We start from the raw sequence: 27,753 nt of genomic DNA on the forward strand, positions 1-27,753 counted from the left end.
CACCATTTTCCTCTATGACCTTAAGGGATATTCCAAAGACTGTTACACTGTTACTTCAAAGAATATCCCAAGAGTATTTCTAGTTTTGTTTAATTATCAGTTATGGGACTATCATCTATCAATTCATGAAATGAATCCTTCTTGAATCTATGTATTCTGTAGGTATCTTGGCAGTTCTGTAAAGTAGTACATTCTGTATAATTCGGTCAAATTGTCTTGTACTTGTGGAATTCTAGAAATTAGTGAACAATCCAAATTCAATTAATGTGTGTCGTTTGTGATTTTGTAGCAATTGAAGCCCTCTTAGCTTGTTGTTTGAAAAGGATTTCCTTTTCTGCCACATATACCAGGTCATCATATGGAAATCTTTTTCTATACTTCTGATCACTATAATTGTTAAAATCTATACTTCTTCTGCCTAGATTTATTAATTTGTAAAAATTAAAACTGAAAACATTATTCTAGATGTAGTTAAATTATAGTGGTGTTTTTGAAAGGAGATGCACTATTTTCTGATTTGTTTACTTTTCTTTGATGCTCAACAATCTACTAGTCTTTGGGATAAATCCAGTAAATATCAGCAAAAACCCGTATTTTGAGTTTATAATAGGCATCTCCATCTGGTTGACCCACAGACACCTTAGACCTAATAAGGCTTAAACAGATCTCATCATACTGCCTCCCAACCCTATTCCTCCTACTTCAGAACTGATCATTTTACAATTGAAAGAGACTTACAAGATTCCTTTTTCTCATGCGTGTTTTATCGTCGAAGGGTTGAGAATTCTTTGCATTTCACACTTATTTTTAAAGATTTCTAGTGATAAGCAAAAAATATCTCAGTACGTAGATGAGTGGCTGTTAAAGTCATTGGTTATATCTTACAGAATAAACTAGTGCTATTTGTTTATTGGAACTTCTCATAGGAGAGCACGTAGCTCGTGAATGATTTATGAATTTCTTTAAGAATGCAGTAGATCAGTGCTTGTCAATATTTAGTGTTTACACAAATCATCCAAGAATGTTGTTAACATGCAGATCCTGCTCATTTGATAAGAGCCAGAGGAGGAAGCTAAAAGTTCATGTCTGATGTGATGGGAGAGCAGCATTAGCCAGAAGAAGAAGCACAGAGAAGCATCAAGGCAACTTATTTGGTTCAAATTCTGATACAGAAATATATGGGTCCATAATAATCATACTCTTTAGTAAACCATGAATTGAGCTATCATAAGCTAAGAACATCCACTTTAAGAAAATGTTGAAGTGTAATTTAACATGGTATGAACATATATAGATATTAACCAAAGCTAATTTATTTGTATATCTTTTGATATATTTATAGATCCGATGCAGAGAGTACAGCTGTCCATCTAGAAGCTTTGAAAAAGTTAGCCCTAGCTCTGCAGGAGAGAAAGCAGGCTATTGAGGATCTGAAAGATCAAAAGCAAAAAATGATAGAACATCTGAATTTAGATGACAAAGAATTAGTCAAAGAACAGACAAGTCACCTTGAACAACGTTGGTTTCAGCTCGAGGACCTTGTTAAAAGGAAAATCCAAGTGTCAGTCACCAACATGGAGGAATTAAATGTGGTGCGGTCCAGGTTTCAGGAGCTGATGGAGTGGGCAGAAGAACAACAGCCCAACGTTGCTGAGGCCCTGAAGCAGAGCCCCCCACCAGATATGGCTCAGAACCTCCTCATGGATCACCTCGCCATTTGCAGTGAACTGGAGGCCAAACAGATGCTCCTGAAATCACTCATAAAGGACGCAGACAGGGTGATGGCTGATCTTGGCCTAAATGAGCGGCAGATAATCCAGAAGGCACTCTCTGATGCACAGAGACATGTGAATTGTCTCAGCGACTTAGTGGGCCAGAGACGAAAGTACCTAAACAAGGCCTTGTCTGAGAAATCCCAGTTCCTCATGGCAGTATTCCAGGCAACCAGCCAAATTCAGCAACATGAGCGAAAGATAATGTTCCGTGAGCACATCTGCCTGTTACCCGATGATGTGAGCAAACAAGTTAAGACATGTAAGAGTGCACAAGCCAGCCTCAAGACTTACCAGAATGAGGTCACTGGACTTTGGGCTCAGGGTCGTGAATTAATGAAAGGAGCCGCAGAGCAGGAAAAAAGTGAAGTACTAGGTAAGCTTCAGGAATTGCAGAGCGTCTATGACACTGTTTTACAAAAGTGTAGCCATCGGCTACAAGAACTAGAGAAAAATTTAGTTTCTAGGAAACATTTTAAGGAAGATTTTGATAAGGCTTGTCACTGGCTAAAACAAGCAGATATTATTACATTTCCTGAAATCAACCTAATGAATGAGAGTCCTGAGCTTCATACACAACTGGCCAAATACCAACACATTCTCGAACAATCTCCAGAATACGAGAATCTCCTGCTTACACTACAGAGAACTGGGCAGGCCATACTGCCATCGCTGAATGAAGTTGATCATTCCTACCTCAATGAAAAGCTAAATGCTCTGCCCCTGCAATTTAATGTAATTGTTGCATTGGCTAAAGACAAGTTCTATAAAGTCCAAGAAGCAATTCTTACTCGGAAAGAGTATGCTTCCTTGATCGAATTGACAGTCCAGTCTCTGAGTGAACTTGAAGACCAGTTCTTAAAGATGAGCAAAGTCCCCGCTGACCTGAGAGTTGAAGAGGCTCTCTCTCTTCAGGAAGGTTGCAGAGCCCTTTTGGGAGAGGTGGCAGGCCTTGGGGAAGCAGTGGATGAACTAAACCAGAAGAAAGAAAGTTTTAGAAGCACAGGTCAGCCTTGGCAGCCAGACAAGATGTTGCAACTTGTCACCTTGTACCACAGGCTAAAGCGACAAACAGAACAAAGGGTTAGCTTACTAGAAGATACCACCAGTGCTTATCAAGAGCATGAAAAGATGTGCCAGCAGCTAGAAAAACAACTAGAGGCTGTGAAAACAGAGCAGTCCAAAGTGAATGAGGAGACCCTTCCTGCAGAGGAGAAGCTCAAAATTTATCACTCCCTAGCAGGAAGTCTTCAGGATTCAGGAATTGTACTCAAACAAGTGACCGTGCATCTTGAAGATCTGGTTCCACACCTTGATCCTTTGGCTTATGAGAAAGCCAAGCAACAGATCCAGTCCTGGCAAGAGGAGTTAAAACTGTTGACTTCTGCCATTGGCACGACAGTGACAGAGTGTGAGAGCCGCATGGTGCAGAGTATAGACTTCCAGACAGAGCTGAGCCGCTCCCTGGAGTGGCTGAGGAGCGTGAAGGCAGAGCTAAGTGGGCCGGAGTGCCTGGACCTGAGCCTACAGGACATCCAGGAGGAGATCAGAAAGATCCAAATTCATCAGGAAGAGGTACAGTCCAGCCTGAGAATAATGAATGCCCTGAGTAACAAGGAGAAGGAGAAATTCACAAAAGCCAAAGAGCTGATTTCTGCCGATTTACAGCACACCCTTGCTGAGCTCTCAGAGCTAGATGGAGATGTTCAGGAAGCTTTACGCACCAGACAGGTTGGTATGCAAGGGCTTCTCTTTTCTTTTTTTCCGCTCTGCTTATTTGTAAAACAGTCGTGAGAAATTCCTTAGTTTTTGTATTTGGTTAGAGTTGCTTCATGCAATATTTCTTTTCTTTTCTTTCTTCTTTTTTTTTTTTTTTTCAGAAAGAGAGAGAGAGAGACAGGGGAAGGGCAGGGGGGAGAGGGAGGGAGAGAATCTCAAAAAGATTCCATGCCCAACGCAGAGCCTGACTGAGGGCTCAATCTCATGACCCTGAGATCATGAGCTGAGTGGAAATCAAGAGTCGAACGCTTAACTGACTGAGCCACCCAGGCACCCCTATATTTCTTTTTTGATACTACATAGAATCATCTTTAGTATCTTTATTGCTTACATGCATAGTATTAATCTCATGTCCACGTTTCGACTTGTCCTTAGTTATAACACGGTAATACCTCAGTTTTCTCTCACCTTTAGAAGAAATAATACATGATAGCACTAATATAATCAATACCACACATGAGTACATTAATACTAAAATAAATTAACTAGCAAAGAATAATTAGTGATGCCTTTTTTAAACAATCTGAAGCCTGGCGTTTCTAAGATGAGCGCTAGATGAGAGCCTCCAAAGGAGGCATTGTGGACAAGATGCAGTCTTGACCTGATGCTGAGCCACACTTCCTGTGGGGTCGAGCCACACTTCCTGTGGGGTCTCTCATCAGTTGCCCCGTCTCTTCATCCTTTCCTCATCTTCTCTTGCTCCCCCACAGCACAGCAGAAGCAAGACTACAAGATTCGCTCATGACTTGACTTGGGGATAACAAAGAAATGAGAGTGTGCACAGAACTTCCCAGTTTGACAACCTAATTGCAGCTTGCTCTGAGGCTTGCAAGTTCTGTGTGTTCAAAATTCAGAGATATAATAGCGCCCAGAAGTTTACTTACTTATCCTTTGGTTCTTTTTTTCCACATCTGTCCTCAGTCCCCGGTTCTATCCCAGTTGAACCGAATTCGTTTCAACAAGCCATTTAAGTAAAAGAGAGTTTTCCTTAGGATAACATAGCAGCTAAAGCTTTGGAGTAAGGCACACCTGGGTTTTAATGTCAGTTATTTGATATTGGGAAAATGATTCCCATCCCTTAAATCTCAGCCTCTGCTCTGTGGAGGAAGGATAGTAATATTTCCTTCTTAGATTTATATTCTCAGTATAGGACCTGATGGAGACAGAAGTAACCCCCAATGAATCTTAGCTATCACTTAACTTTTTTTTCCCCCACATAGATTAAGGTTAACACTAAATAATAAATATTTTTAATCTTAATATTTGTTTTCAACCCCACAGGCTCCCCGGGGGTTCCCACCTGCCCCCTCACACTGATAATATTAATATTTGGGAAAAATCTTGAGAAACTTCATCAGCTAAAGTTCTGACTTCTTAAACTACTTTTACCTTTTCAGGTTGATTCGAGGTCACTGTTAATTTTTTTTTTTTAATTTCCCTATAGCCATAAAGTATTTAGCCTGGAATGAAGAATTCTGTCAGAACAGAAGTTACCTGGAATTTTCATTCCTGAGAAACATCTGTCCTGTTAGCTTGCTTCCGCTGATTTTTTTTATTTTTGAACGAAAATCTTGAATCTTTTAAGGTGTCCCTACTTCTGCCATCTTGTGATTGATTGTCTTATTGACTGTCTTGGCCCCAGTAACTGAAGGTTGTGGTTCCAGGGGCACTACTCATCTCTACCACTGATTCTTTGCTTGGCCATCTGCATTCTTTCCTTATTAAGTGCCAGTCTTGCACGTACTTTCTGCGTCTGATTGCATAATAGCGACTTGTCTTGTCCAGTCACTGCTGGCCACTTACAATCTTTCCTTTCCTTCTGCATTTGAATGGATTTCACTTGATGGGGTCAGCTTTCCATTCTTAAACTTTTCTGTTTTAGTCTGTATTCAAGACTTTTGGACTACTAGTTCACTTCCACAAATTGCTATTTAGTCTGGTGAACACTAGACTAGTTTGGAAGTTTGGTGTTATTATACTTCCTTCCTCCCACACCCATCTTTATTGAGGGTTAACTGACAAATAAAAATTCTGAGATATTTAAAGCATACAATGTAATGGTTTGATATATGTAAACACTGTGAAAAGATTTCCCCCATTGAGTGAATTAATACATCCATCACCTCACATTTTTTGTTTAGGTGAGAACCTGAAATTTAATTTCTAATGTCTTCGCAAATTTCAATTATACAATACAGTGTTATCAACTATAGTCACCATGTTACACATTCGATCCTCAGACTTTATTCAGTTTAAAACTAAAAAATTGTACCATTTTACCAATCTCCCCCTAGCCCCCCTGGGAACCACTAGTCTGTTTAATTTCTATGATTTCAACTTTTTTTTTTCTTTAGATTCCATTTATAAGTGAGACCTTGTGGTATTTGTCTCTCTGTGTCTGGCTTATTTTGCTTAGCATCATATCCTCCAGGTCAACCATATTTTCTCAAATGACAGGACTTCCTTCTTTTTTAAGACTGAATAATATTCATATATACCATAGTTTCTTTTCTTTTTTTTTCTAATTGAAGTATGGTTGATACACATTACATTAGTTTCAGGTATGTGACATAGTGATTTGACGAGTCTATATGTCATGCTGTGCTCACCATAAGTGTAGCTACCATTTGTCAACATATAACACTATTACAATACCACTGACTGTAGTCCCTAAGCTGTACCTTTCATCCCTGTGACTTATTCCTTCCATAACTCGAAGTTTGTACCTCCCACTCCCCTTCGCTCATTTGCCCTCCCCCCCCCACCTCTCCTCTGGCCACCATCAGTTTGTTCTCTGTATTTGTGGGTCTATTTCTGCTTTTTATTTGCTTGTTTTGTTTTTATATTCTACATATAAGTGAAATCATATGGTTTGTCTTTTTCTGAATTCTCTCACCTAGCATAATACCCTCTAGCTACATCCATGTTGTCACAAATGGCAAGATCGTCTTTGTTTTTATGGCTGAGTAGTATTCCATTGTGTATATATACCACAGCTTCCTTATCCATTCATCTTTTGATGGACACTTGGGTTGCTTCCATATCTTGGCTATTGTAAATAAAGCTTCTATAAACATAGGGGTGCATATATCTTTTGAATCTGTGTTTTAATTTTCTCTGGGTAATTACCCAGTAGTGGAATTACTGGATCATATGGTATTTCTATTTTTTAACTTGTTGAGGAGCCTCCATACTGTTTTCCACAGTGGCTGCACAGTTTACATTCCCACCAACAGGGCATGAGGGTTCCTTTTTCTCTGCATTCTCGCCAACACTTGTTATTTCTTGTCATTTTGATGCTCTTCATTCTGACAGGTGTAAGAGGATATCTCATTGTGGTTTTGATTTCTGTTGCCCTGATGAAGAGTGATGTTGAGCATCTTTTCATGTGTCTATTTGCCATCTGTATGTGTTCTTTGGAAAAATGTCTATTCAGGTCCTCTGCCCATTTTAACTGGATTATTTGTGGTGGTTTTGGTATTGAGTTGTAGAAGTTCTTTTTATATATTTCAGATATTAACCCCCAATTGGATATATCATTTGTGAATATCTTCCATTCAGTAGGTTACCTTTTTGTTTCATTGATGGTTTCCTTTGTTCTGCAAAAGATTTTCATTTCGGTGCAGTTCCAGTAGTTCATTTTTTTGTTTCCTTTGCCTGAGGAGACATCTAGAAAAATGTTGCTAAGGCCAATGTCAAAGAAATTACTGCCTATGTTTTTTTCTAGGACTTTAATGTTTTAGGTATCACATTTAATCCATTTTATTTTTGTATACTACATTTTCTTTAACCATTCATCTGTGGATGAACACTTAGGTTGTTTCCATACCTTGGCTAGTGAAAAATGCTGCTATAATATAGGAGTACAGATATCTTTTCAAGATGATTTCATTTATCTTTTGGGTAAATACCCAGAAGTGGGATTGCTAGATTCTATGGTGGTTCTATTTTTAATTTCTTTAAGAACTTCCATACTCCTTTCCATAGTGGCTTTACCAGTTTGCATTCCCACTGGCATTACACTTCCAACCAACTTTGGTTGGAGGCATTATTTCACTTTGGTAAATACTCAGCCTCCCATATTTTGCAAAGCATTATATATTTATTTTTAAAAGGGAGAGAACAAAGCTTCAGAAGTAGTCAAGATACCACCAAAAAATTTCTATTCTACTTCTGTCCATGTTTATTTATTTTAACTGCCATAATAAAATCATAACAAGAATAGGAGAAGGAAAAAAGTAATGGTGAATTGTGCCTAAAAAAATTCTACCAACTTATCAATTCACTTATACACATACAGCCACATGACTGAGGACTGGAAAAGAAGTGGAAAAAAAATTAAACTATTTCCAGTAAATACATTGCAATTGAGAGTTGATTGTGTTTGCCATTACTGTTTTTCAGGCTGCCTTAACTCAAATATATAGTCAGTGTCAAAGGTACTATCAAGTATCTCAAGCAGCTAATGACTGGCTTGAGGATGCTCATGAAATGTTACAACTGGCAGGCAATGGCCTAGATGTGGAGAATGCAGAGGAAAATCTCAAAAGCCACATGGAATTTTTTAGTACAGAAGATCAGTTCCACAGCAATCTGGAAGAACTCCAAGGCCTGGTAGCCAGCTTGGACCCACTCCTCAAGCCAACTGGAAAAGAGGACCTAGCACAGAAAATGGCTTCCCTGGAAGAGAAGAGCCAGAGGATAATACAGGACTCCCATGCCCAGTTAGATCTCTTGCAGAGGTATTAAAGTTGTTTTAGTCTTTATATTCCAGTGAAATGAATTTTCACATAGAAAAGAGGAATATACCAATGATGTACATTAGCATGTAAATTCATTCTTCTCTCTTAAGTATCATTAGACATATTCCATCAGAGCTCTGCATAGAAATGTGTGATTTTATGTTGCTTATTATCTTTTGTCTGACTTTTTCAAGATGTGCTGCTCAATGGCAGGATTATCAAAAAGCAAGGGAAGAGGTTATCGAATTGATGAATGATACAGAAAAGAAATTGTCTGAGTTTTCTTTATCGAAAACTTCTTCCAGTCATGAAGCAGAAGAGAAATTGTCAGAACACAAGGTTAGTTTTGGGTTGTTGTTTTAAATATCCTTTCGTTGTAATTGTAATGGGTCTTTGTCGTCTGAGAGTTCCAGAAACAGGTCAATAAATCTTCATTTACACCTGGATGCATTTAAATATGAAAAGGATATTAAATGTGAAAAGGATACATTTAGTCACATTTCATAGCAGTGTGAACTTAATTAAATGCTATCACCTTTTTAGGATTCCTGTTGAAATGCACAGCTAGTTTCACAAAAAGACCAGAGAAATTTGCTTCTGATAAGATATGACAATAAATTAGAGAGGGCACGTACTGAATGGAACACTGGGTGTTATGCACAAACAATGAATCAAGGAACAGTACATCAAAAACTAATGATGTAATGTATGGTGATTAACATAACAATAAAAAAGATATGACAATAAATTTCAGTAAATACTTCCTGATAATAACTTCAATAAATTCCAATAATATTCAGATATTCATAACTGAGTCTCACTCAAATAGCACAGCAATATAAGGTGGAATGTAACATACTTAAATATCAAATTCAGTGCCTTATCTTTTGAAATTGGGAGAATGTTATCTCAAGTCGCAAATAAACTTTTCTTCTTAATAAATAAAATATTTTAATAAATAAATTTTCAATAAAGACATAAATTTACCTTACCTCTTTAAAACATTCAGGCCTAAGTCAATTAAAAATTAAGTGTAAAAATAAGAGTTACCAGAGGAAAATAAAAATACATAGGAACATTTCCTTTTGCAAGTCATTTTGAGCTTTACTGAAATCCTTAGAACTTCTGAAAAATTAGTCTCTCCTCATAACCTCTTTTATCCTCTCCCTATCTCAGTCTTTAGTGTCAGTAGTTAATTCTTTCCATGAGAAAGTTGTGGCCCTTGAGGATAAAACTTCACAACTGGAAAAAACTGGAAATGACGCAAGCAAAGCAGCCTTAAGCAGGTCGATGACTACTGTCTGGCAGCGCTGGACACGTCTCCGTGCTGTGGCTCAGGACCAGGAGAAGATATTGGAAGATGCAGTAGATGAGTGGAAAAGCCTTAACACTAAGGTAATTTCCATGACTGATGGGCTCAAAGAACTGTTTCCTTGCTGATGAAGATGTATTTTGGAAAAACTACTATTTTGTTTCTTTTTTGAAATTGGCTTTCTGAAAAGCAACAAGCCTTTCTTTTTTAAGTCTCTGTTTCAGTGACATGAAAGCCAAATTATGAAATGCAATGTGCAATTTAATCCTAAATCAGGGTCTGATTATTTTTTTTTAAGATTTATTTATTTACTTTTAGAGAAAGAGAGAGAAAGAGAGTGAGCAAGAACAGGGGGACGGACAGAGGGAGAGGGAGAGAAAGAATCCCAAGCAGACTCCCCGCTGAGCATAGAGCCTGCCTTGGGGCTCAGTCCCACAACCCTGAGATCATGACCTGAGCCAAAATCAGGAGGCTCCCCAGGGTCTGATTATTTTAATGAGAAAACCAAGCAATTAAATTTTGAAAGGAATACAAGCCCACTTTGCCCCATTTGCTAGGCTCTTCGTAAAATTTTCTTACCCCCCTCTCTCTCTGTCTCTCTCTAAAATAAATAAGTAAATCTTAAAAAAAAAATTGGGGCACCTGGATGGCTCAGTCAGTTAAGCACCTGACTCTTGGTTTCAGCTGAGGTCATGATCTCATGGGTCCTGAGAATGAGCCCCAAGTGCGGGGGAGGGGGTCCCCGCTCAATGGAGAGTCTGCTTGAGATTCTCTTCTTCTGCTCCTCCCCCAACTCGTGCACACACACACGCTTTCTGTCTCTCCAATAAACAAATAAATCTTTAAAAAAAATTTCTTACCTGGCCCTGAAAAAGTATAAAATACTTCTTTGCCATGAAAATGAGCGGGAATTTCCAAAATCCTGTATTTAATTCCTTTTATCTTTTAAGTAGGCTTCAGTATTTTAAACCATATCATCCTTAATGACTCAAAGGCACATATTCATGTTAACATAAATATTGGAAAGTTTTTCTTTTATCTGTTTATTTAAAAAAAAAACCTTTTCTATGTTATGCAGTCTCTGATAGCCCTATTATTTTGAGATTAAATCTTAAAACCCAGAAATCTTCCCTTTCATGTTAAGGAGATTGTTCATGTTTAGTCCCTGAAATTTAGAGTTTATGCCGTCATCTTTAACGTGCCTCAGTGACTTTGGGTCAAATGTGCCATTTATTGGAATTGCTCTGTCTTTTCAGTTTATTTTTGATCTTCACAGTATATACATTTGTCCTCAGGTTACAAAAGCCAAGGAAATGATTGATCAGCTGCGAGATAAATTACCGGACAGTTCTGCAGAGAAAGCCTCAAAAGCAGAACTCTTCACTCTTCTCGACCATCATGACACACTCGTTCTGGAGCTGGACCAGCAGCAGCTGGCCTTAGGTCTGCTGCGGCAGCAAGCACTGAGCATGCTCCAGGATGGAGCCACGCTGTCCCCTGGAGAAGAGCCGTCTATTGTCCAGGAGATCACGGCAATGCAAGATCGGTGCCTGAAGTAAGCATAGACTTGCTTTCATTCTCTGTTACTAAACTTGGTCATGACCCAGAGGGATAAGCGTAGTATTAGAGCCTGGGGATGCTCCCATCATGCCACCTTAAAAATGTGGGAAACTGTTCCCTTCATCCCTGCTTTTCATTTTTCTTAACTCTTCAAGTTATTTATCTGAAAAATACATCCTAGTAGTATTTAGAAATATAGTGATGAGCCATACAGAATTCAGTCTCTGAGGTTTACACTCAAACAACAGAGACCGACAACTACGGAAGCATTTCGGCAGAGCATGGAAAGAGTGGTAAGGGCGTATGCAGCACCTCTAGGAGAGGAATCAAGGAAGGCTTCCCTTCAGGAGGGGTGCTTATGCTGAAGACTGGGCAGGCTCGAGCTAGGCAGTGAAGTGGGAGGAGAGGTTAGCCCACAGGGGAATACAATGTAAGAAAGCTTGGATGTGAGCATGTTACTTTCAAGGAGCGGTTGGGCGACAGGGCAATTCCTGAGAAATGAAGCTTGAAAGGTGAACAGGTGAGAGCTATTGAAAACTTCATTTTGATAAAGCTTGATAATTCATTGGCTAACTTGGAGGGCAGGGAGATCAGAACAAGGGTAATATCAAAGTCCAGATAAATAATAGCTATTTACTGATAGTGAACTTAGCGGAAAGGGAAAGTTAATCTTGATGTGTAACCAGCCTGAATCACTCATTGAGCCAGAGGAAAAAATGTCAATAGGTGATTTTACCCTGTATTAACTAATATTACTCACCCATAGCCTATATTCCTCTCTTCTACTTATAGATGAATTCAGGATAATCTGACTTCGCTTATTTAAACTTTTTTACCAAACTTTTGTCAATTCAAATAAAAACTTATAGTTTGGATGTTGAACATTATTAACTGCCAAATTTCTAAAGCTTGATACTTTGTTTAGAGACTGGCCTCTAATAGCCACAAACATTCCAATTACACATTACTTTGAAGTGCTGATGATTCTGCACCATTTGAGTATACTTCCAAAGAGGAAATAAATAAACAATCTCCAATTGTTTAAGACAGGAAAATTCATTGCAATTTAGTGGCTTGGGAGTATGTCAACTCTCAGTGTTCCAGGGATAAATCATTGACTTCATATGACATATATTCTTCTGTTGTACTTGGCTTAAGTGTTACTGAACATTATCTCAGAATTTGGGGAAGTGTCTTTACTTGCAAAAAAGGATATGAGGCTTTACTTTTTTTAATGCCTGTTTTTGATAATATTATGTCATTGATTAGGGACTTCCTTTCACATCAAATCCTTTTCTGGTTTCTCCCTTTAATGTTTCTGAAGCATGCAGGACAAAGTGAAGAGTAACGGAAAGGTGGTAAAGCAAGAGCTAAAGGAGCGAGAAGTTGTGGAGACTCAAATCAATTCGGTGAAATCTTGGTTTCAGGAAACAAAGGAATATTTGGGGAATCCAACAATAGAAATAGATGCTCAACTTGAAGAACTTCAGGTACCAAACTCTTCTTATTCCCTATACCCATCATTTTAAAAATGTCCTGATTTTAATGAGATATGTTTGTTTATATTTAGTGAGTATTGAATTAAAATTTTTCAGAAATGTAACATATAAAAGGCTTTTAGTATTATTTCAAGGGACTTTCTTTTGTTCTGTATAAAGGGGACACGCTTCTCCCCAGAGACTAAGGAAAGGCTTGAGGTTTTTTTTTTTTTAAGATGTTTCTCTAAGTCCACACTTCATATATTGATAAACAATACATAGTCTTGTCTCTGTACCCAGAAAAATGAATTTCCCTATCAGGCTCCCAGAAGCTTCTAATTTTGATCATTTTTTTAGATTCTCCTAACAGAAGCCACAAATCACCGACAGAACATTGAGAAAATGACTGAAGAGCAGAAGAATAAGTACCTGGGTCTTTACTCCATCTTACCTCCTGAATTGTCCCTTCAGTTCGCTGAGGTGGCACTGGACCTGGGAACTATCCATGATCAGGTAAACCTCGGCACACAAAGTATGCCTTTCCATTCTTTCAGAGGCTCAGTACTTTTGTTTGAGAGTTCTTGATTTTCACAATCCTGTCTTCATGGAAACAGTTAAAAACATATCAGTATAAAACAACAATATTAAATTAGAGGTCTTATTTGTAGGCAAGAAACATATCAGATGAGCACAGATATGAACAATAATGTTATGCAATTAAAAATAACTTACCTACTTCACCTTTTTCTAAAATAGATGACAAAATTTTTTAAAAGCTATATTTCATGTATTCAACAAAAATTTTTTGAGTACTCAGGACCTGCCAGGTACTCTTCTAGCTGTTATTTCAGTTCAGCAAAATATAAGTTAAGTAGGTGAAGATATTTGAAAAAAGGGAAAATCAAAGTAAAAAAATAAGGTAAAGCCAGGGAGGAAGTTATTACCCAAAAATGCACATTGGTGGGTCCTATAATGTTGCTAGAGGAAAGCCCTTCAAATAAACTCTAGCTTTCAAATGACCAAAGAAGATGTGACACGTAATCCAATCCATGTCTATAAATTTTAAAACAAAATTTTTTTTTTAAACAAAGAGATACATAATCATTCATAGTACTGAGATCAGAGGGAGATTTCTATCTTAAGTTCCAAAAAGAGGACATGCTTTCATATAGTGTAAATAGCTTTTGTAGCATCTGTACGGAAACATAATAGCTTTTTAAGACCTCCTTGGTGACATAATACTAAAGCACAATTAAGTTGAAAGCAGTCTATGGAGAAGATATACCACTAATTCTAAAGTGCTCATGAAATGGAAAGTAGTGTCACATTGTAGCAATTATAAAGTTCATACAAGTGCACTGCATTTTTGGACCCTCCAGTGAATAATACAAAGTGTTTTAAAAATTTCAACAAAATCCAATGCTACTACATCATGATATTGACCTAAACTAAAATGTTATTTTCTATTTTAAGTATTTAATTGGCCTATTTGGTTTTTCTTCTTAGACATTGGAAGGTCTACTGGGAAAAGTTCAGATCTTAAAAAAAAAAGTTCAAATTTAATTTTCTTTTTCTCTGGATAAATTTCTCTATATTAGAGTTATTATCATGCATCTCATTTACGTTGGCACTCAACTCAAAATAATGAAGGCCAAAGAAGTATTTTTTTTTAAAGATTTATTTATTTATGTGAGAGAGAGAGAGTGAGCAAGCGTGAGCGGTGGGGAGGAACACAGGGAGAGAGAGAGAGAATCTCAAACAGACTACCCGCTGAGCGAGGAGTCCACACAGGGCTCCATCTCACAACTCTGAGATCATGACCTGAGCTGAAACGAAGAGTTAGAGGCTTAACCAACTGGGCCACCCAGGGGCCCCCCAAAAGTATTCTTTTAATGGCATGTTTCCTCTAAAGTGCTTTTCACTTATATAAAGAAAATATTTATCGTGTTCTCTTAAGCATTTTATTATAAGCAATAATATCACTGTTTTCAAATCAAACCAAAGCCATTTGAAACTTATAAACATTAACTGTATTTTTTTCCCTTTCTTTTTAATGGCTTGTGCTTAACACTTTTTTGATATATTATAGGGATGTACTTGGGAAGTTGGAAGAGGAGTTAACAGATCACCAACAGCTAACTTATAAAAAGGTGTTTGGAAGCAAATCCAGATGCTTCCAATGATCTGGAAGTGTTTTCCATTTTATGGAGAAAAAGGTTTAAAGGAATTTGTGTTCTGAATTTGGTAAATGGAGAACCTAGGATTCAAACTCAGCTATATACTTACTGCTATTTGTAATGAGTATTCTATAAACGTTTGATGCATAGATCACTGTACATGCATTACTTGTCTCTTTGCTGAAACAGCAGCAGAAAGGGACAGTGGAGGCATGAAGGTGGTGGGAAGCAAAGCTGCCTGGAAAGCTGTGAGAGCTAGTAACAGCACGTGGCTGGCCTGACAAAGTCCATCAACGCCAGAGGGGTGTTAACCCCTCAAGTGTCTCTTGTCAACATCTTAAGATTGAGGTTTTCAGTAGCACTTATGCAGTTTTAATCATGGTTGGTTTTGCTGTTCTCATTGATTATTTAGATCCAGGACAAAGTAAGAGAAGTTGAACAGAGCAAGGCCATGAGCCAGGAACTCAGCCGGCAAATTCAGAAGATAGCCAAAGATCTCACAACTATTCTGAGTAAGCTGAGAACAAAGACAGATAATTTAGCTCAAGCTAAAACCGACCAAAAGGTAAGGAAGGAGAAGTGGAAACATAAGAGATGCTACTCAATGAATTAACTATGTTTTGGAGTTAGTTTATTTTGGGGATATAGAGGGGGGAAAAAAAGCTTTCTTGATTAGCAAGCTTCATTAAAACAAGGTAGTAAAGGCAGGCAGTAAGAGATTTTACAAACATAACAGCGTAGGTCACTTCATCATTACAATGGAAGTGTATTAATAAATGTACCTACATATGTGTGTAAGAAGGAAGAGTGTCAAAGGACCAAATAATGATTTGGGAATATAAGTATAAAAATTCCAAAATGAAGGATGGTCTTGGTGGTTAAATCTGTGTTCTTGCTCTGCTGATGAGTTAAGTGATGAATCCTTTTTGGGTGGGGCAGAAGGAAAACATTAACCTTCTCATCCTAACCTCATAGGAAATAAACACCAGGGTTACAAAACATCCTGCCTGCTCTGCCTTTCTAACCAAAGAAACAGAAATGACCTGATCAGAGTAGAATTATTCTTTATAATATTTGGCATTTACAAAAGTCATTTAAAATATCACCCTTGATCTTGGAAAATCTGGAGAAATTTACTTTCTATAGTCTAATGCTCTTTTGTTTTGGCTTCCATTTAGGTGCTAGGAGAGGAATTAGATGGCTGTCATTTAAAATTAATGGAACTAGATGCAGCAGTACAGAAATTCGCAGAACAGAATGGCCAACTGGGTAAACCACTGGCCAAGAAGATAGGAAAACTGACTGAACTTCACCAGCAGACCATTAGGCAGGCTGAGAATCGGCTCTCCAAGCTCGGTCAGGTATGTATTCCAGGCCAGGAATCAAAATCTTCTAAGGCAGAAATTCAGTGTTTGTTTTTTCTTTTGGAAATAAATCAAAAGATAATATTGACAATGATGAGGGTAGTTTAAGGGTAGCTTATTTCATACCACACTGTGTTCCTAAAATTCACATGTAAACTTGCCTTTATTTTATATCAAACCATATTATAAGTTCATTGACAAATGTGGTCATATAAATGGACTTTTGGAATGAATATTTTGTCAACTGGAGAAGTATTTTGTGAAATGAATACTAATCCAGTAACATGTTTTACAAAATCAGTATGGAGTGAATTCAAATATCTTAAAGTAATATATATATATATAAAGTAAAATATATATAATATATTTAAAGATGTAAGACATAAGATATATATATAATATATAAAGATGTAAGACATAAGATATATATGTATGTACATATATATATATACATGCTTGCATTTACCCTTTACTTAATAGGTTCAGGTCACACATCCATCATAATTGTTGACTGTAGATTCATCTTTATAAATTGATGATGTGTTTTTTGGGTAATCAGGGGCAAACTAAATCATGACTTGGCAACTAATGAATTGTAGTACCAAAACCTCCTTATTCAGTGAGGGTGGAGTATGCGAGGAGGGGTAGAGAGGAACTAGACAGATGACTAAGAAATGAGAATAGAGAGTATTTTTAAAAGACAGTTATTCAAGCATATTAAGGACTTGGACTTTATCCTAAAGTCACTCGGACGTCCTTGACAGGTTTTCAACAAGGAAATGATTGTTTATACCTTTAGATATCACAGATCCCCTAAGATTATTGTATCTAAAGAGAAATAGAAGACTGATTTCTAGCTCATGAAACAGAGTTTACAATTGCTCTCTGAATGGTAATGATTTTTCAGGCAGCATCACATTTAGAAGAATACAATGAAATGCTTGAATTCATTTTGAAGTGGATTGAGAAAGCTAAAGTGTTGGTACATGGAAAGATTACATGGAATTCGGCACACCAACTTCGAGAACAATACATTTTACATCAGGTAACTTTGGGAAAAATCGTTTTCAAAGAGTAACTTAGAGAGCAATTTGATTTAACTGGGTAGACTGACAGAAAATTTAAAGGACCATGATGTAGAATTATTGTAGGTGCCAGATAAAAAGAAAGCTAAGGTAGCCCTAATGACTTGTCCAAAGGTTTGTAAGAAAGTGGCTACCCATAAGATTTCATTAGACTATATAAATAAATAAATATCCTCTATCTCCCCTAGACTTTTCTTTCTCCAAGACCCCAAATAATCAGCCAGATACAGGTCTCTCTTTTTTTTGCAGCTTCTTTGAAACAATCACTTGCGGGATATGGTGGGAAATTCTTCCCCAGGAAGAGATGTGACATGTGGAAAGATTATAGGCTCCAGAGTCAGACTGATGGGAAAACCAAGCTCTGTTATTTAGAGCTGTGTGATTTGGAACAAACTATTTTGCCTCTCTGAATTCAGTTTTCTCATCAATAAGATGGAGATGTAAATGGTACTTATATTGCAGAATTATTAGGAGGGTCAAATGGTTTAACATATGTGCAAATATCAAGCTCACTACGTGCCACATGGGTGCCTCCTTCTCAGCATTCCGCCTAGTCTTGGTTGTCTGGCTTTCCAGAGGAAGCAGGGGTCAGCTGGAAAGGAGCAAAGAGTCCATATCACATGGTGGCTGCATTACTTCATTTCCGGAAGTTTTCTTCTGGTTATATCATCCAGGAAATTATTTCATCCTTTTATTATCTTTAGCTTGAATTAGTACAAATATCTAGTAGCCCAGTTAGCTTACAATACAATACAGAATGATTTTTACTTAGTTACATGGATATCCTGAAGTATTTTAGATTCTCTCTCTTTTATTCTGATTTATGTATACTCATATCTTTTAAATCATTTGCTTTTCCATTCCTATGGACAAGTTTCTAGATCAAAGTCCCATTTTCTCCTTATTGGAATGCTCTAACAAATGCTAATTAATTTCCCTATGTACATAATCGTTCTTTTCTAATCGATCTTGCATACCCTTCTGGAATCATTCTTATACCACTCAAGACAAGACTTAAGTTACAATGGGTTGTAAACAATTAAAAAAATATTCAACCTCATTAGAAATCTAGAAATGAAAATTTAAAGAGAGAGCACTCTATCAAATTAACACCATTTGGAAGTTATTTGATGGGGTGCCCGGGTGGCTCAGTTGTTAAGCGTCTGCCTTCAGCTCTGGTCATGATCCCAGGGTCCTGGGATCGAGCCCCACATGGGGCTCCCTGCTCCGTGGGAAGCCTGCTTCTCCCTTTCCCACTCCCCCGACTTGTGTTCCCTCTCTCGTTGTCTTTCTCTTTCAAGTAAAATCTTTAAAAAAAAAAAAAGTTATTTGAGGTTCATATTTAGAGAAGTGAGAACTCTCAACTCTGAAGGTTACTTGTTAAAAACTTTTTGAAAAACAATTGGCAAAATGTATCATGATCATCAAAATGTTACTACTCCATAATCCAAAATGTAGAAAATATGTGGTATTAATAACTATACTGGAATTTTGTTTTTTAAAGATTTTATTTATTCATTTGAGAGAGAGAGTGTGTGAGCCAGGGTGGGGGAGTTGGGGGGGTGAGTAGAGGGGGAGGGAGAAAGGGGGAAAGTATCTCAAGGGGACTCCATGCTGAGCGTGGAGACTGACACAGGGCTTGATCTCATGACCCTGAGATTATGAATTAAGCTGAAACCCAGGGTTGGACACTTAACCGACTGAGCCACCCAGGTGCCCTATAGTGGAATTTCTTTTTTAAGATTTTATTTATTTATTTGAGAGAGAGAGTGAGCAGGAGCAGAGGGGAGAGGCAGAGGGAGAGGGAGAAGCAGGCTCCCCGCTGAGCAGGGAGTCCAACATGGGGCTCGTTCATAGGACCCTGAGATCATGACCTGAGCCAAAGGCAGAAGTGACTGAGGACCTAAGACCCTGAGATCATAACTGAGGCACCTAGATGCCCCTATAGTGGAATTTTAAAGAAAATGTCAAGTCACTTTTCTGAATGACATTTTGGATATAATAGAGTATAAATGTAGTCTTTAAAATGACCATCAAGGCTTTTTTTTTTTTTTAAGTAGGTCCTGCACTCATTTATTTATTCAGCAAACATTTATAGGATGCTTTCTTTCCAAAGCTAGGAATTTAAAATACAAAGAATATTCCCTGTTCTTGCCCCAGGGAGTTGATAAAAGAGGCACAAGACAGGGAGCCTGGGTGGCTCAGTTGGTTAAGCAACTGCCTTCGCCTCAGGTCATGATCCTGGAGTCCCGGGATCGAGTCCCGCATCGGGCTCCCTGCTCAGCAGGGAGTCTGCTCCTCCCTCTGACTCTCCCCTCTCGTGCTCTCTCTATCTATCTCATTCTCTCTCTCAAAATAAATAAATAAAATCTTTAAAAAAAAAAAAAGAAAAAGAGGCACAAGACAGATCTAGACAATTATAAACAGTGTGATAAGTGCAGGAAATGAGGGATCAAAGTGCTGAGGGAGCCCATAGGAGCATGCTCCACCCACACTGCTTGGGGTCTAGGGGAAGTTAAAGGAGGCCTTCTCACGAAAAAGTCAGTCCGGCCTGAGTCCTGAATGACAGGCTGCCTACTTGTGTGAAATGCATTTTAGACAAAAATGCATGTTGAAATCCCAGTAGTAAGAGTGAAGGGTGCTCTGGTGCAGTAGAGGGGACGCTACGGAGAGGTGTGGAGGAGAGCTGGAAAGAAGCTTAAGAGGTAAGAACAGAGAGAGAAGATAAAAGATCAAAAGCCCTGTTAAGAACTTGGGCTTTACCCTACAGTCCCTCCGAAGCTTTTGACAGATATTCTTCAGGCAAGCGACAAATTCAGGCTTGTATTTTAAGAAAGATGATTTAGCAGCCTGTGGAAAACAGACTATGAAGGTGAGACAGCGTGAAGTTGGCTTCAGTGTTAGGACAGAGAGTGACAGGGTCCCTCTTTGGAGGTTGAGAGAAGACAGAATCAAGGGCTATCACTGAGCTAGAATTCTGGACTCTGGAGACTCTTGGATATGGGTGAAAGAGAGGGAGGAGCCATGGACAACTCCCAGGTGTTTTGACTTGGGCAGGTGGGTGAGCTGAGTGCCTCAGGGATGCGGGATACCGCCTGTCTGTGGGTCTCTCGGAAGCTCAGGAGAGAACTCAGCCTATAGATACTCTTTTGAGGAGTTCTTCCTTACCTGCCTTAGTTCAGGCTGCCCGTGTTTTTTTTTTGATATAGTGATCCATGATTCATTGTTTGCGTATAACACCCAGTGCTGCATGTAGAACGTGCCCTCTTTAATACCCATCACCAGGCTAACCCATCCTCCCACCCCCCTCCCCTCTAGAACCCTCAGTTTGTTTTTCAGAGTCCATCGTCTCTCATGGCTCATCTCCCCCTCCAATTTCCACCCCCTTCATTCTTCCCCGCCTGCTATCTTCTTCTTTCTTTTTTTTTTTAACATATAATGTATTATTTGTTTCAGAGGTACAGATCTGTGATTCAGCAGTCTTGCACAATTCACAGCACTCACCATAGCACATACCCTCCCCAATGTCTATCACTGAGCCACCCCATCCCTCCCACCTCCCACCACTCCAGCAAACCTCAGTTTGTTTCCTGAGATTAAGAATTCCTCATATCAGTGAGGTCAGATGATACATGTCTTTCTCTGATTGACTTATTTCGCTCAGCATAACACCCTCCAGTTCCATCCATATCGTTGCAAATGGCAAGATTTCATTCCTTTTGATGGCTGCATAATATTCCATTGTGTATATATACCACATCTTCTTTATCCATTCATCTGTCGATGGACATCTTGGCTCTTTCCACAGTTTGGCTATTGTGGACATTGCTAGGCTGCCCGTGTTTAGCCAAAAACAGTACACAGAGAGAATGCATGTGTTCTAAAGTCAGGTGGAAAAGAAAGATGGAATATTGTACATATATTATGATCTCAATTACCTAAAAATATACCCAAATGTAACAGTAGTTATCTCCTATTTAAAGTTATCTCTGACATATTGTAGAGTATTTTATTTTCTTCTTTATATTTTCAATATTTTCTAAGCTTTAGTATATATATGCATGTATGTATATACATATATGCATATATACATACATGCATATATATATAGCATTCCTCATGAGGAAAAAAACTGTACTTTATTTAAAAAAAATAAAGATCTATTGCCTAAGAATAATGTCCCAGCTCCCATTTTTCCTCTTTGTACATCACATATCCCAGTAACTGCACATTTTGTGCTCACTCACCTCTGTTCCTTTACTTATGCTCTTCCTTCTCCCAGTCTTCCTGCAAGTAGGAGCATGTCTCATTTCTGTCATCTTTAACCTTTCTACTCTTTCACTCTACTCCTATGATGTGTATTATGTGGTTAACAATCCATTTGTATTATTAGTCCCACTAGATGATACTATCCTGAACGATGAGGGCTGTGTTTTATTCCTCTTGGTATCTCAAGTTGCTTCTACCACCTTTGTCTCACTAAAGCAAGTGTTCAAAGGTTTTTGTTTGTAATGCTCTTGTGTTATTTTCATTTCTTAGATCAATAAGCATCTCAGATCTTAGAAAATGAGAGCTGAAAGGCATCTCTTGAGTTTAAATATGAGAAAAAAGTAGGTTCAGCAACCTGACAAAGATGCCCAACATGTCAGAGCATTGATGCTCTGGGATGCTCATGTCCTGACCCTCACCAGGGAGCAGCTTGGGGCAGTAGAGAGAGCATGAGCCTTAAGATCCAACACTTAACATTTGGCCTTGGCAAACAGTTGACAGTTCCTAAACTTTGATTTCTTTTTCTGTGAAATGGGGATAATAGTAGGTAGGGAGTAGGCACAGGGGTGTGAAGGTTAAACACAATAAGACACACAGAACCTCCATAGTGAGCATGAGAACTGTGGATAACAACATCTCACTCTCTTCTAGTCTGACGGTCTTATATCACACCAGATTGAGTACCTAAATGTCTATCTCTGCCTACCTGTCAATGTCATGAATATTGATAATTCTCTCTAGACCATGCTAGAAGAATCTGAAGAAATTCACAGCAATCTGGAAGCGATGATTGAGAAATTACAATACCTCGCTAGTGTGTACTCCACAGAAAAAATGTCTCAGCAAGTGGCAGAACTGGGACGGGAGTCTGAGGAGCTGCGACAGATGATCAAAATTCGTTTGCAGAATCTCCAAGATGCTGCCAAGGTAAAATATAACAATAATAATAATAATAATAATTCAAATTGGAAAGTCTATCATTTAAAAAAAATGGTGGTTTTATAGTGGAGATGTAGTACTTAACCTCTGATAATGCCTTCTTGACTGCAATGTTACTCTTCTATGACTTTGAACTTCAAGTGCTTATATACTGACATTCATACTGCTTTTACTCTGTAGGATATGAAAAAATTTGAAACTGAGCTAAAAAACTTACAAGTTGCTTTGGAGCAAGCCCAGACAACCTTGACTTCTGCAGAAGTCGGACGTCTTAGTCTCAAGGAGCAACTTTCTCATCGACTGGTAAGCAAAAATAATTCAGAGGAAATGAGTTAGGGAGCTATATTTAAACAAACAAACAAAAAAAGGACGATAGTGAGGAAAAATGATTTTTAAACTCAGTTACAGTCTTAGTACTCTATACATTAAAGAAAAATTCCTTGGAAAATGTTTATGACACGTGACAGAGCTGTAATTTAGTAAACGTCTCTGGCTTATGAAATGAGCTATTAAAATACACGATTTTCCTGTGCTTTACAAAATGTAAAATGTGAACTTGCACTTTCAGCACTTGTTGTCTGAGATGGAGTCACTCAAGCCAAAGGTCCACGCTGTGCAGATCTGCCAGAGCGCACTCCGGATTCCCGAGGAGGTGGTCACCAGCTTGCCGCTCTGCCATGCCGCTCTGCACCTGCAGGAGGAGGCGAGCCGATTACAGCACACCGCCATCCAGCAGTGCAACCTCATGCAGGCATGTGCTCCTATACCTGCCGCAGGAGCCTGCCGTCCCCGCGCCGGCAGAGCAACGGCTAATGAGTCATGGGCTTCTTTTCTTAGCATTGTGTGGGCTCAGCCATCAAAACACATCCAGAGTGTTAAATTTGACAGATTGTTGTGCTTATATAAAATAAGGAGATGAAATGCTATCATTTGGATCACCCACAAAAGCCTGGGGAAAGCTCTATAAAAAATATCCTTTGGTGAACACTATCTTTGAGCAATATATTTTAGTAAAGAACAACTTATAAAGGTTAATTTTGTCTTCAGTCATATATTTTTATCTCTTATTATCCATCTGAGAATCCTCTAAAGCCTTGTAAAATGCCTTTACTGCTAGCATATTTTACAGAATTCTTTTTTCATATTTCAGCTTATTGATGCACCAAATGCGTTTCCTTGCCTGAAAAGTTACACCCATGTGTTTAACTCTTAATCTCTTTAGCTGATAAGAGAAAAATCATTTACTAGGAAGGAATGACACTCTTCACCTCATATCTCCTTTCAACTAATACTTTACCTGCTTTATCCAAAAATTGCATACATATCTGCTCATTAAATAGCTAATGGTCAACTTGGTCAACTATTTTTGCTCCTTGAATTATCTTGTAATTTGTTATATAGTAAATTCCTGAGGATAGAAGTCACGCTTACTTCATTTTTTTGTCTTCCACCCCAGCATTTAGACAAGTGCCTTACATATATATATTTAGTATTTCTTATATGGAAAAATGAAGCAATCATGTTTTTCATACTGCTTCCCACCACAACATTGTTCTGACCATAACATTGCCATTTTCAGGACAACACGAATAGGGAGAAGAGAGAGGATCTAGCCACTTAGCTATTTTGAGTCAGTTGATAATCTTAGCAAACTATTTTAGAGAGAAGTCTTTGAAATATCTGCATAAACTTGAGGACTTGAGTCATCCAGGGATTTTACCCATCATTTCTTTATTCCCTAGACACACAGCTAAATACCAGTTAACACTGTAAACAGCAGCACAGGATGATTCCCATAGTTATTGATACAGAAAGATAATTGTGTGTTGTTTTTTTTTTCTCTTTCAAAGGAGGCTGTGGTGCAGTATGAACAGTATGAGCAAGAAATGCAACACCTTCAGGAGCTTATAGAAGGAGCTCACAGAGAAATTGAGGACAAACCTGTGGCCACCAGTAATATCCAGGAGCTGCAGGCCCAGATTTCTCGGCATGAGGTGAGACAGGAACACAGGTGCTTGCTGAGGACATGTAATTGGTTTCTAGTGAATCACCGAGAAAAGTTTTCCCTGTCCCGTACACAGTGTGCTCAGTTCTTGGGGAGCCTCTCTGACTTTCTTTGCATTTTGAGCACTATATTTGCTGATCCTTTCCAAGACCCAGGAGCCTGAGTCTTCCCCTTAAGGCCAAAACCTCTTTACATGTTGCTGATGACATATCTCACCTGGGATCCACCAATTGTCTCCTGCACCCAAAATTCTCACAGTTAATTACACCAAAACATAGTCCACTTGGTATTCAAAGCCTGCTAGAAACAGCAACGCTCAAAGCCTTAATGCTTTGATCACTTTCTTCAAAAAGAAGAAACATTTCATGTGAAAAACAAAATCATTTGCTTTTTCAAATACAGGTTATTTCATTTGCTTCCACCAAAATCAGAGTATGGTCCATGTTGTTTTGCTGATTTCCAGATTGTGTCTGTTAGCATCTTCACCATTTTCAAATATGCCTTCTTTCTTGAATTTATAACTTCATTATAAACTTAGGACTTGAACACTCCTTGTGCAGATTTGGTCTCAGAGATCATAGACCTTAAGTGTCTTGGCCCATTGATACCTACCAGTGAATCTCTTCTGACCTGTCAATTCCTATATGGCTCACATTTACTCTTTGCCTTGGGGACTGGCTCATAGCATCATGCATTGAGGTAAGCAAAAGGGCAGGGAAGGGTGTCTTATTTCTCTGTGCCAAAGGTGGATATTTATTCTTCATCTGCTCTGTTTTAACTTTGTTGTTGTAAAAGCAACAAACCATTTTTCCAAGCCAAGTATCATAGTGAGTTTCTCCGAAGATTCAGTTGTTGCCTTTGAAGGATGAAATATCTCACTACCTACTCTCCAAATGCAATTCTTTAATTTCTTGATATGTCCAGTGCATCAGTACTTACATTTATATATGATTTACAAAATGATGTAAACAAACATCCCACTTACATTTACTTCTGCACTGTACATATCATCTATGTTAACTATTGATTTTCTTATGCCATTGGTTAAGTGAAAATATGTTATGCAAATATTTGAAACCACTGTTTATATAATTTATACATTAGGCTATATATTACAAATTAATTTTGAAACTATTTTAAATGTCATTTTATAAGATCCAGTATTTTGTTGTAACAACTTTTCTCTCATAGTACAGAAAGTGTATATTTTTAAAATCTTGTCTAAAATAACAATAATTATAATTACTACAGTTTTTTTTAGTTTTTTAAAGTTTACAAAGTTGTTACATTATCTTTTATAACACCACTGTGAGGTAAGGATTTTTTTTCTAATCATCTCCATTATACTGATAAGAAAACAGAAACTGATTTTTGTGACTTCCCAAGCTCCCAAATCTAGTAACTGATAGAAACCAGATTCTAAGCCAGTATCTGTGGCCTCAAATTCCATGATTTTTTCCCCTGCAGCAGAAACTCTTTGGGCTACCTTATTGCATAGAAGAGAAGAATGACGGTCCAGGAAAATAAATGACTTGCCCAGGGTCCCAGAGTTGGCTCTGAGCACAGTCATCTGTAGATTGTCCTCCAGGCTCCTGTTCAGTGATACATTCATTTTGTCACATTTTCTCTTTCCAGTTCTAAACATGAGTGTAGACATTTGTAAGTTTTGCCATGTGATTTAGAATACATGTTCATAATAACAATGGCATAGTCCTGTGTGAGACTCATTGTGCATATAAAACAAACACAGGAAGGGAAGTGCTCAGTGGAGAAAGCCTGATTTACCATAAGAATGTGGAAGGCTGCTTTTTCCTGTATTTTCAGCCGGCTTTTAATGTAATTTCAATTTTGAGGTGAATCTAGTATCTAGAAGGATAATTTTTAACTTATAAAAATAATTGATAATTTATTCATTTCTAAGGAATTCACATTTTTTCTGTAATTTTTTAAATGCTGCATTTAAGCTGAAAAAAATTATCCTGCCACTTTTAAATCATAGGAGAGAATACTCAGGCTCTTTGCTTTTTACCTTACATACAAGGCCTTCTCCGGAGTGCAGGAGACTGCCCACAGAGGGGTAGCCACTGTACTCACAACAGCCACTGTATCTGAAATTCCCACCTCTTTATGCTCATCCTTTGTAATCATTTTCAGAAATATCCAGTAAAAATTAAAAATACATATGCTTCCTGAGAATAGGGAATGTATTAAGCCAGTGGGGCTCCATTTTAATTTAGCAGATTTAATCACCAACCCACAAAGTTACTATGATATAGACAGGTTTTAGTCTTACAGAAGAAAGTTCTAAAGAGCTATTTCTCCAAGGGAGTCATATGGGATAAGTATAAAATGCCTAGTAAATCAAAATCCTTTGTGGAGACCAGAATTTCGTTGTTAACAAACAACCCAAATGAGTTTTATGCACAATAAAGTTGAGAACTCCAGTTTAGGAGATGGGTGGTGTCCACTGTCAGCACGGGCACGCACCTTTGCAGGGTATAGCAGGAGGGGACACAGCCATCCATGTAGGCAGAAAAGGAGAGGGACTAAAACTAATGCTATTTCACAAAGATTCTTCAAATCTACCCCAATGAGGCAAGCCATTAAGAAAGCTTAGCGATTTGTCCTATGAAAACATAGAATTCAAGAATTCCACTGAGTTGGTAGATGTCTTCTATATGTGCATGCTAATTAAAATAGAGTAACCATGTATTGGGCACTAGGTCAGAAATAGTAAGTAGCTGTTTAATCACTATTTAAAAAAAAAAAAACCCTATTAGGTTTAATTAAGTACCTGCAGCTCTAAAAGTTAAAGAAGTGATGATTTCTACTTTTTAAATTCGTGCTTGAAAAATTATCGTGCTATAGAAGTCAAGAAGACAGGCTACTGGCTGAGTTTTGCTGGGTTGTTTTTCCTTTCATTTAGTCAGTTTTGGCTGGGAGGGGAGAAACAAAATGATATATACATGCGTCTGTGTATATATACCTACACATATACATATAAACATACACACACATTATATATATATACACCAATTTGTTGTCATTTTGTTTCTGAACTTCCAAGTTCAAAGCTCTAGTTTGAATGTCACTGTGTTTAAAATGATAGTATGTGTATACATATATACATACAGGCATAGTATGTATATATGCCTGTGTGTATATATGTATATACATACCATTGTTTTAAAGACATTGACATTTAATGTTTTTGCCACAAAATATGTTACAATGCGAACACTAAATGACAGCTTTTCAGGCAACAGAGCCA

General features: G+C 38.0%; 1 protein-coding gene across 1 annotated transcript in view; it reads left to right on the forward strand.

Annotated features, from left to right (window-relative positions):
* Positions 1–27,753, forward strand: part of SYNE1 (spectrin repeat containing nuclear envelope protein 1) — a 454,522-nt gene that overhangs the window by 269,874 nt on the left and 156,895 nt on the right. Inside the window, exons 75-88 of the mRNA XM_028103363.2 lie at positions 1,343–3,503; positions 7,956–8,293; positions 8,488–8,632; positions 9,470–9,688; positions 10,901–11,160; positions 12,490–12,655; positions 13,001–13,156; positions 15,233–15,385; positions 15,999–16,181; positions 17,092–17,229; positions 22,280–22,465; positions 22,658–22,780; positions 23,046–23,228; positions 24,328–24,471. Coding sequence (XP_027959164.1) covers positions 1,343–3,503; positions 7,956–8,293; positions 8,488–8,632; positions 9,470–9,688; positions 10,901–11,160; positions 12,490–12,655; positions 13,001–13,156; positions 15,233–15,385; positions 15,999–16,181; positions 17,092–17,229; positions 22,280–22,465; positions 22,658–22,780; positions 23,046–23,228; positions 24,328–24,471 — 4,555 coding nt within the window. The remainder of the gene's footprint in view (positions 1–1,342; positions 3,504–7,955; positions 8,294–8,487; positions 8,633–9,469; positions 9,689–10,900; positions 11,161–12,489; positions 12,656–13,000; positions 13,157–15,232; positions 15,386–15,998; positions 16,182–17,091; positions 17,230–22,279; positions 22,466–22,657; positions 22,781–23,045; positions 23,229–24,327; positions 24,472–27,753) is intronic.

Source organism: Eumetopias jubatus, unplaced genomic scaffold, assembly GCF_037043125.1.
Source record: "Eumetopias jubatus isolate StellerSeaLion01/CBP00866 unplaced genomic scaffold, mEumJub1_p1.0 scaffold_6, whole genome shotgun sequence".
In the NCBI taxonomy this organism is placed as follows: domain Eukaryota; kingdom Metazoa; phylum Chordata; class Mammalia; order Carnivora; family Otariidae; genus Eumetopias; species Eumetopias jubatus.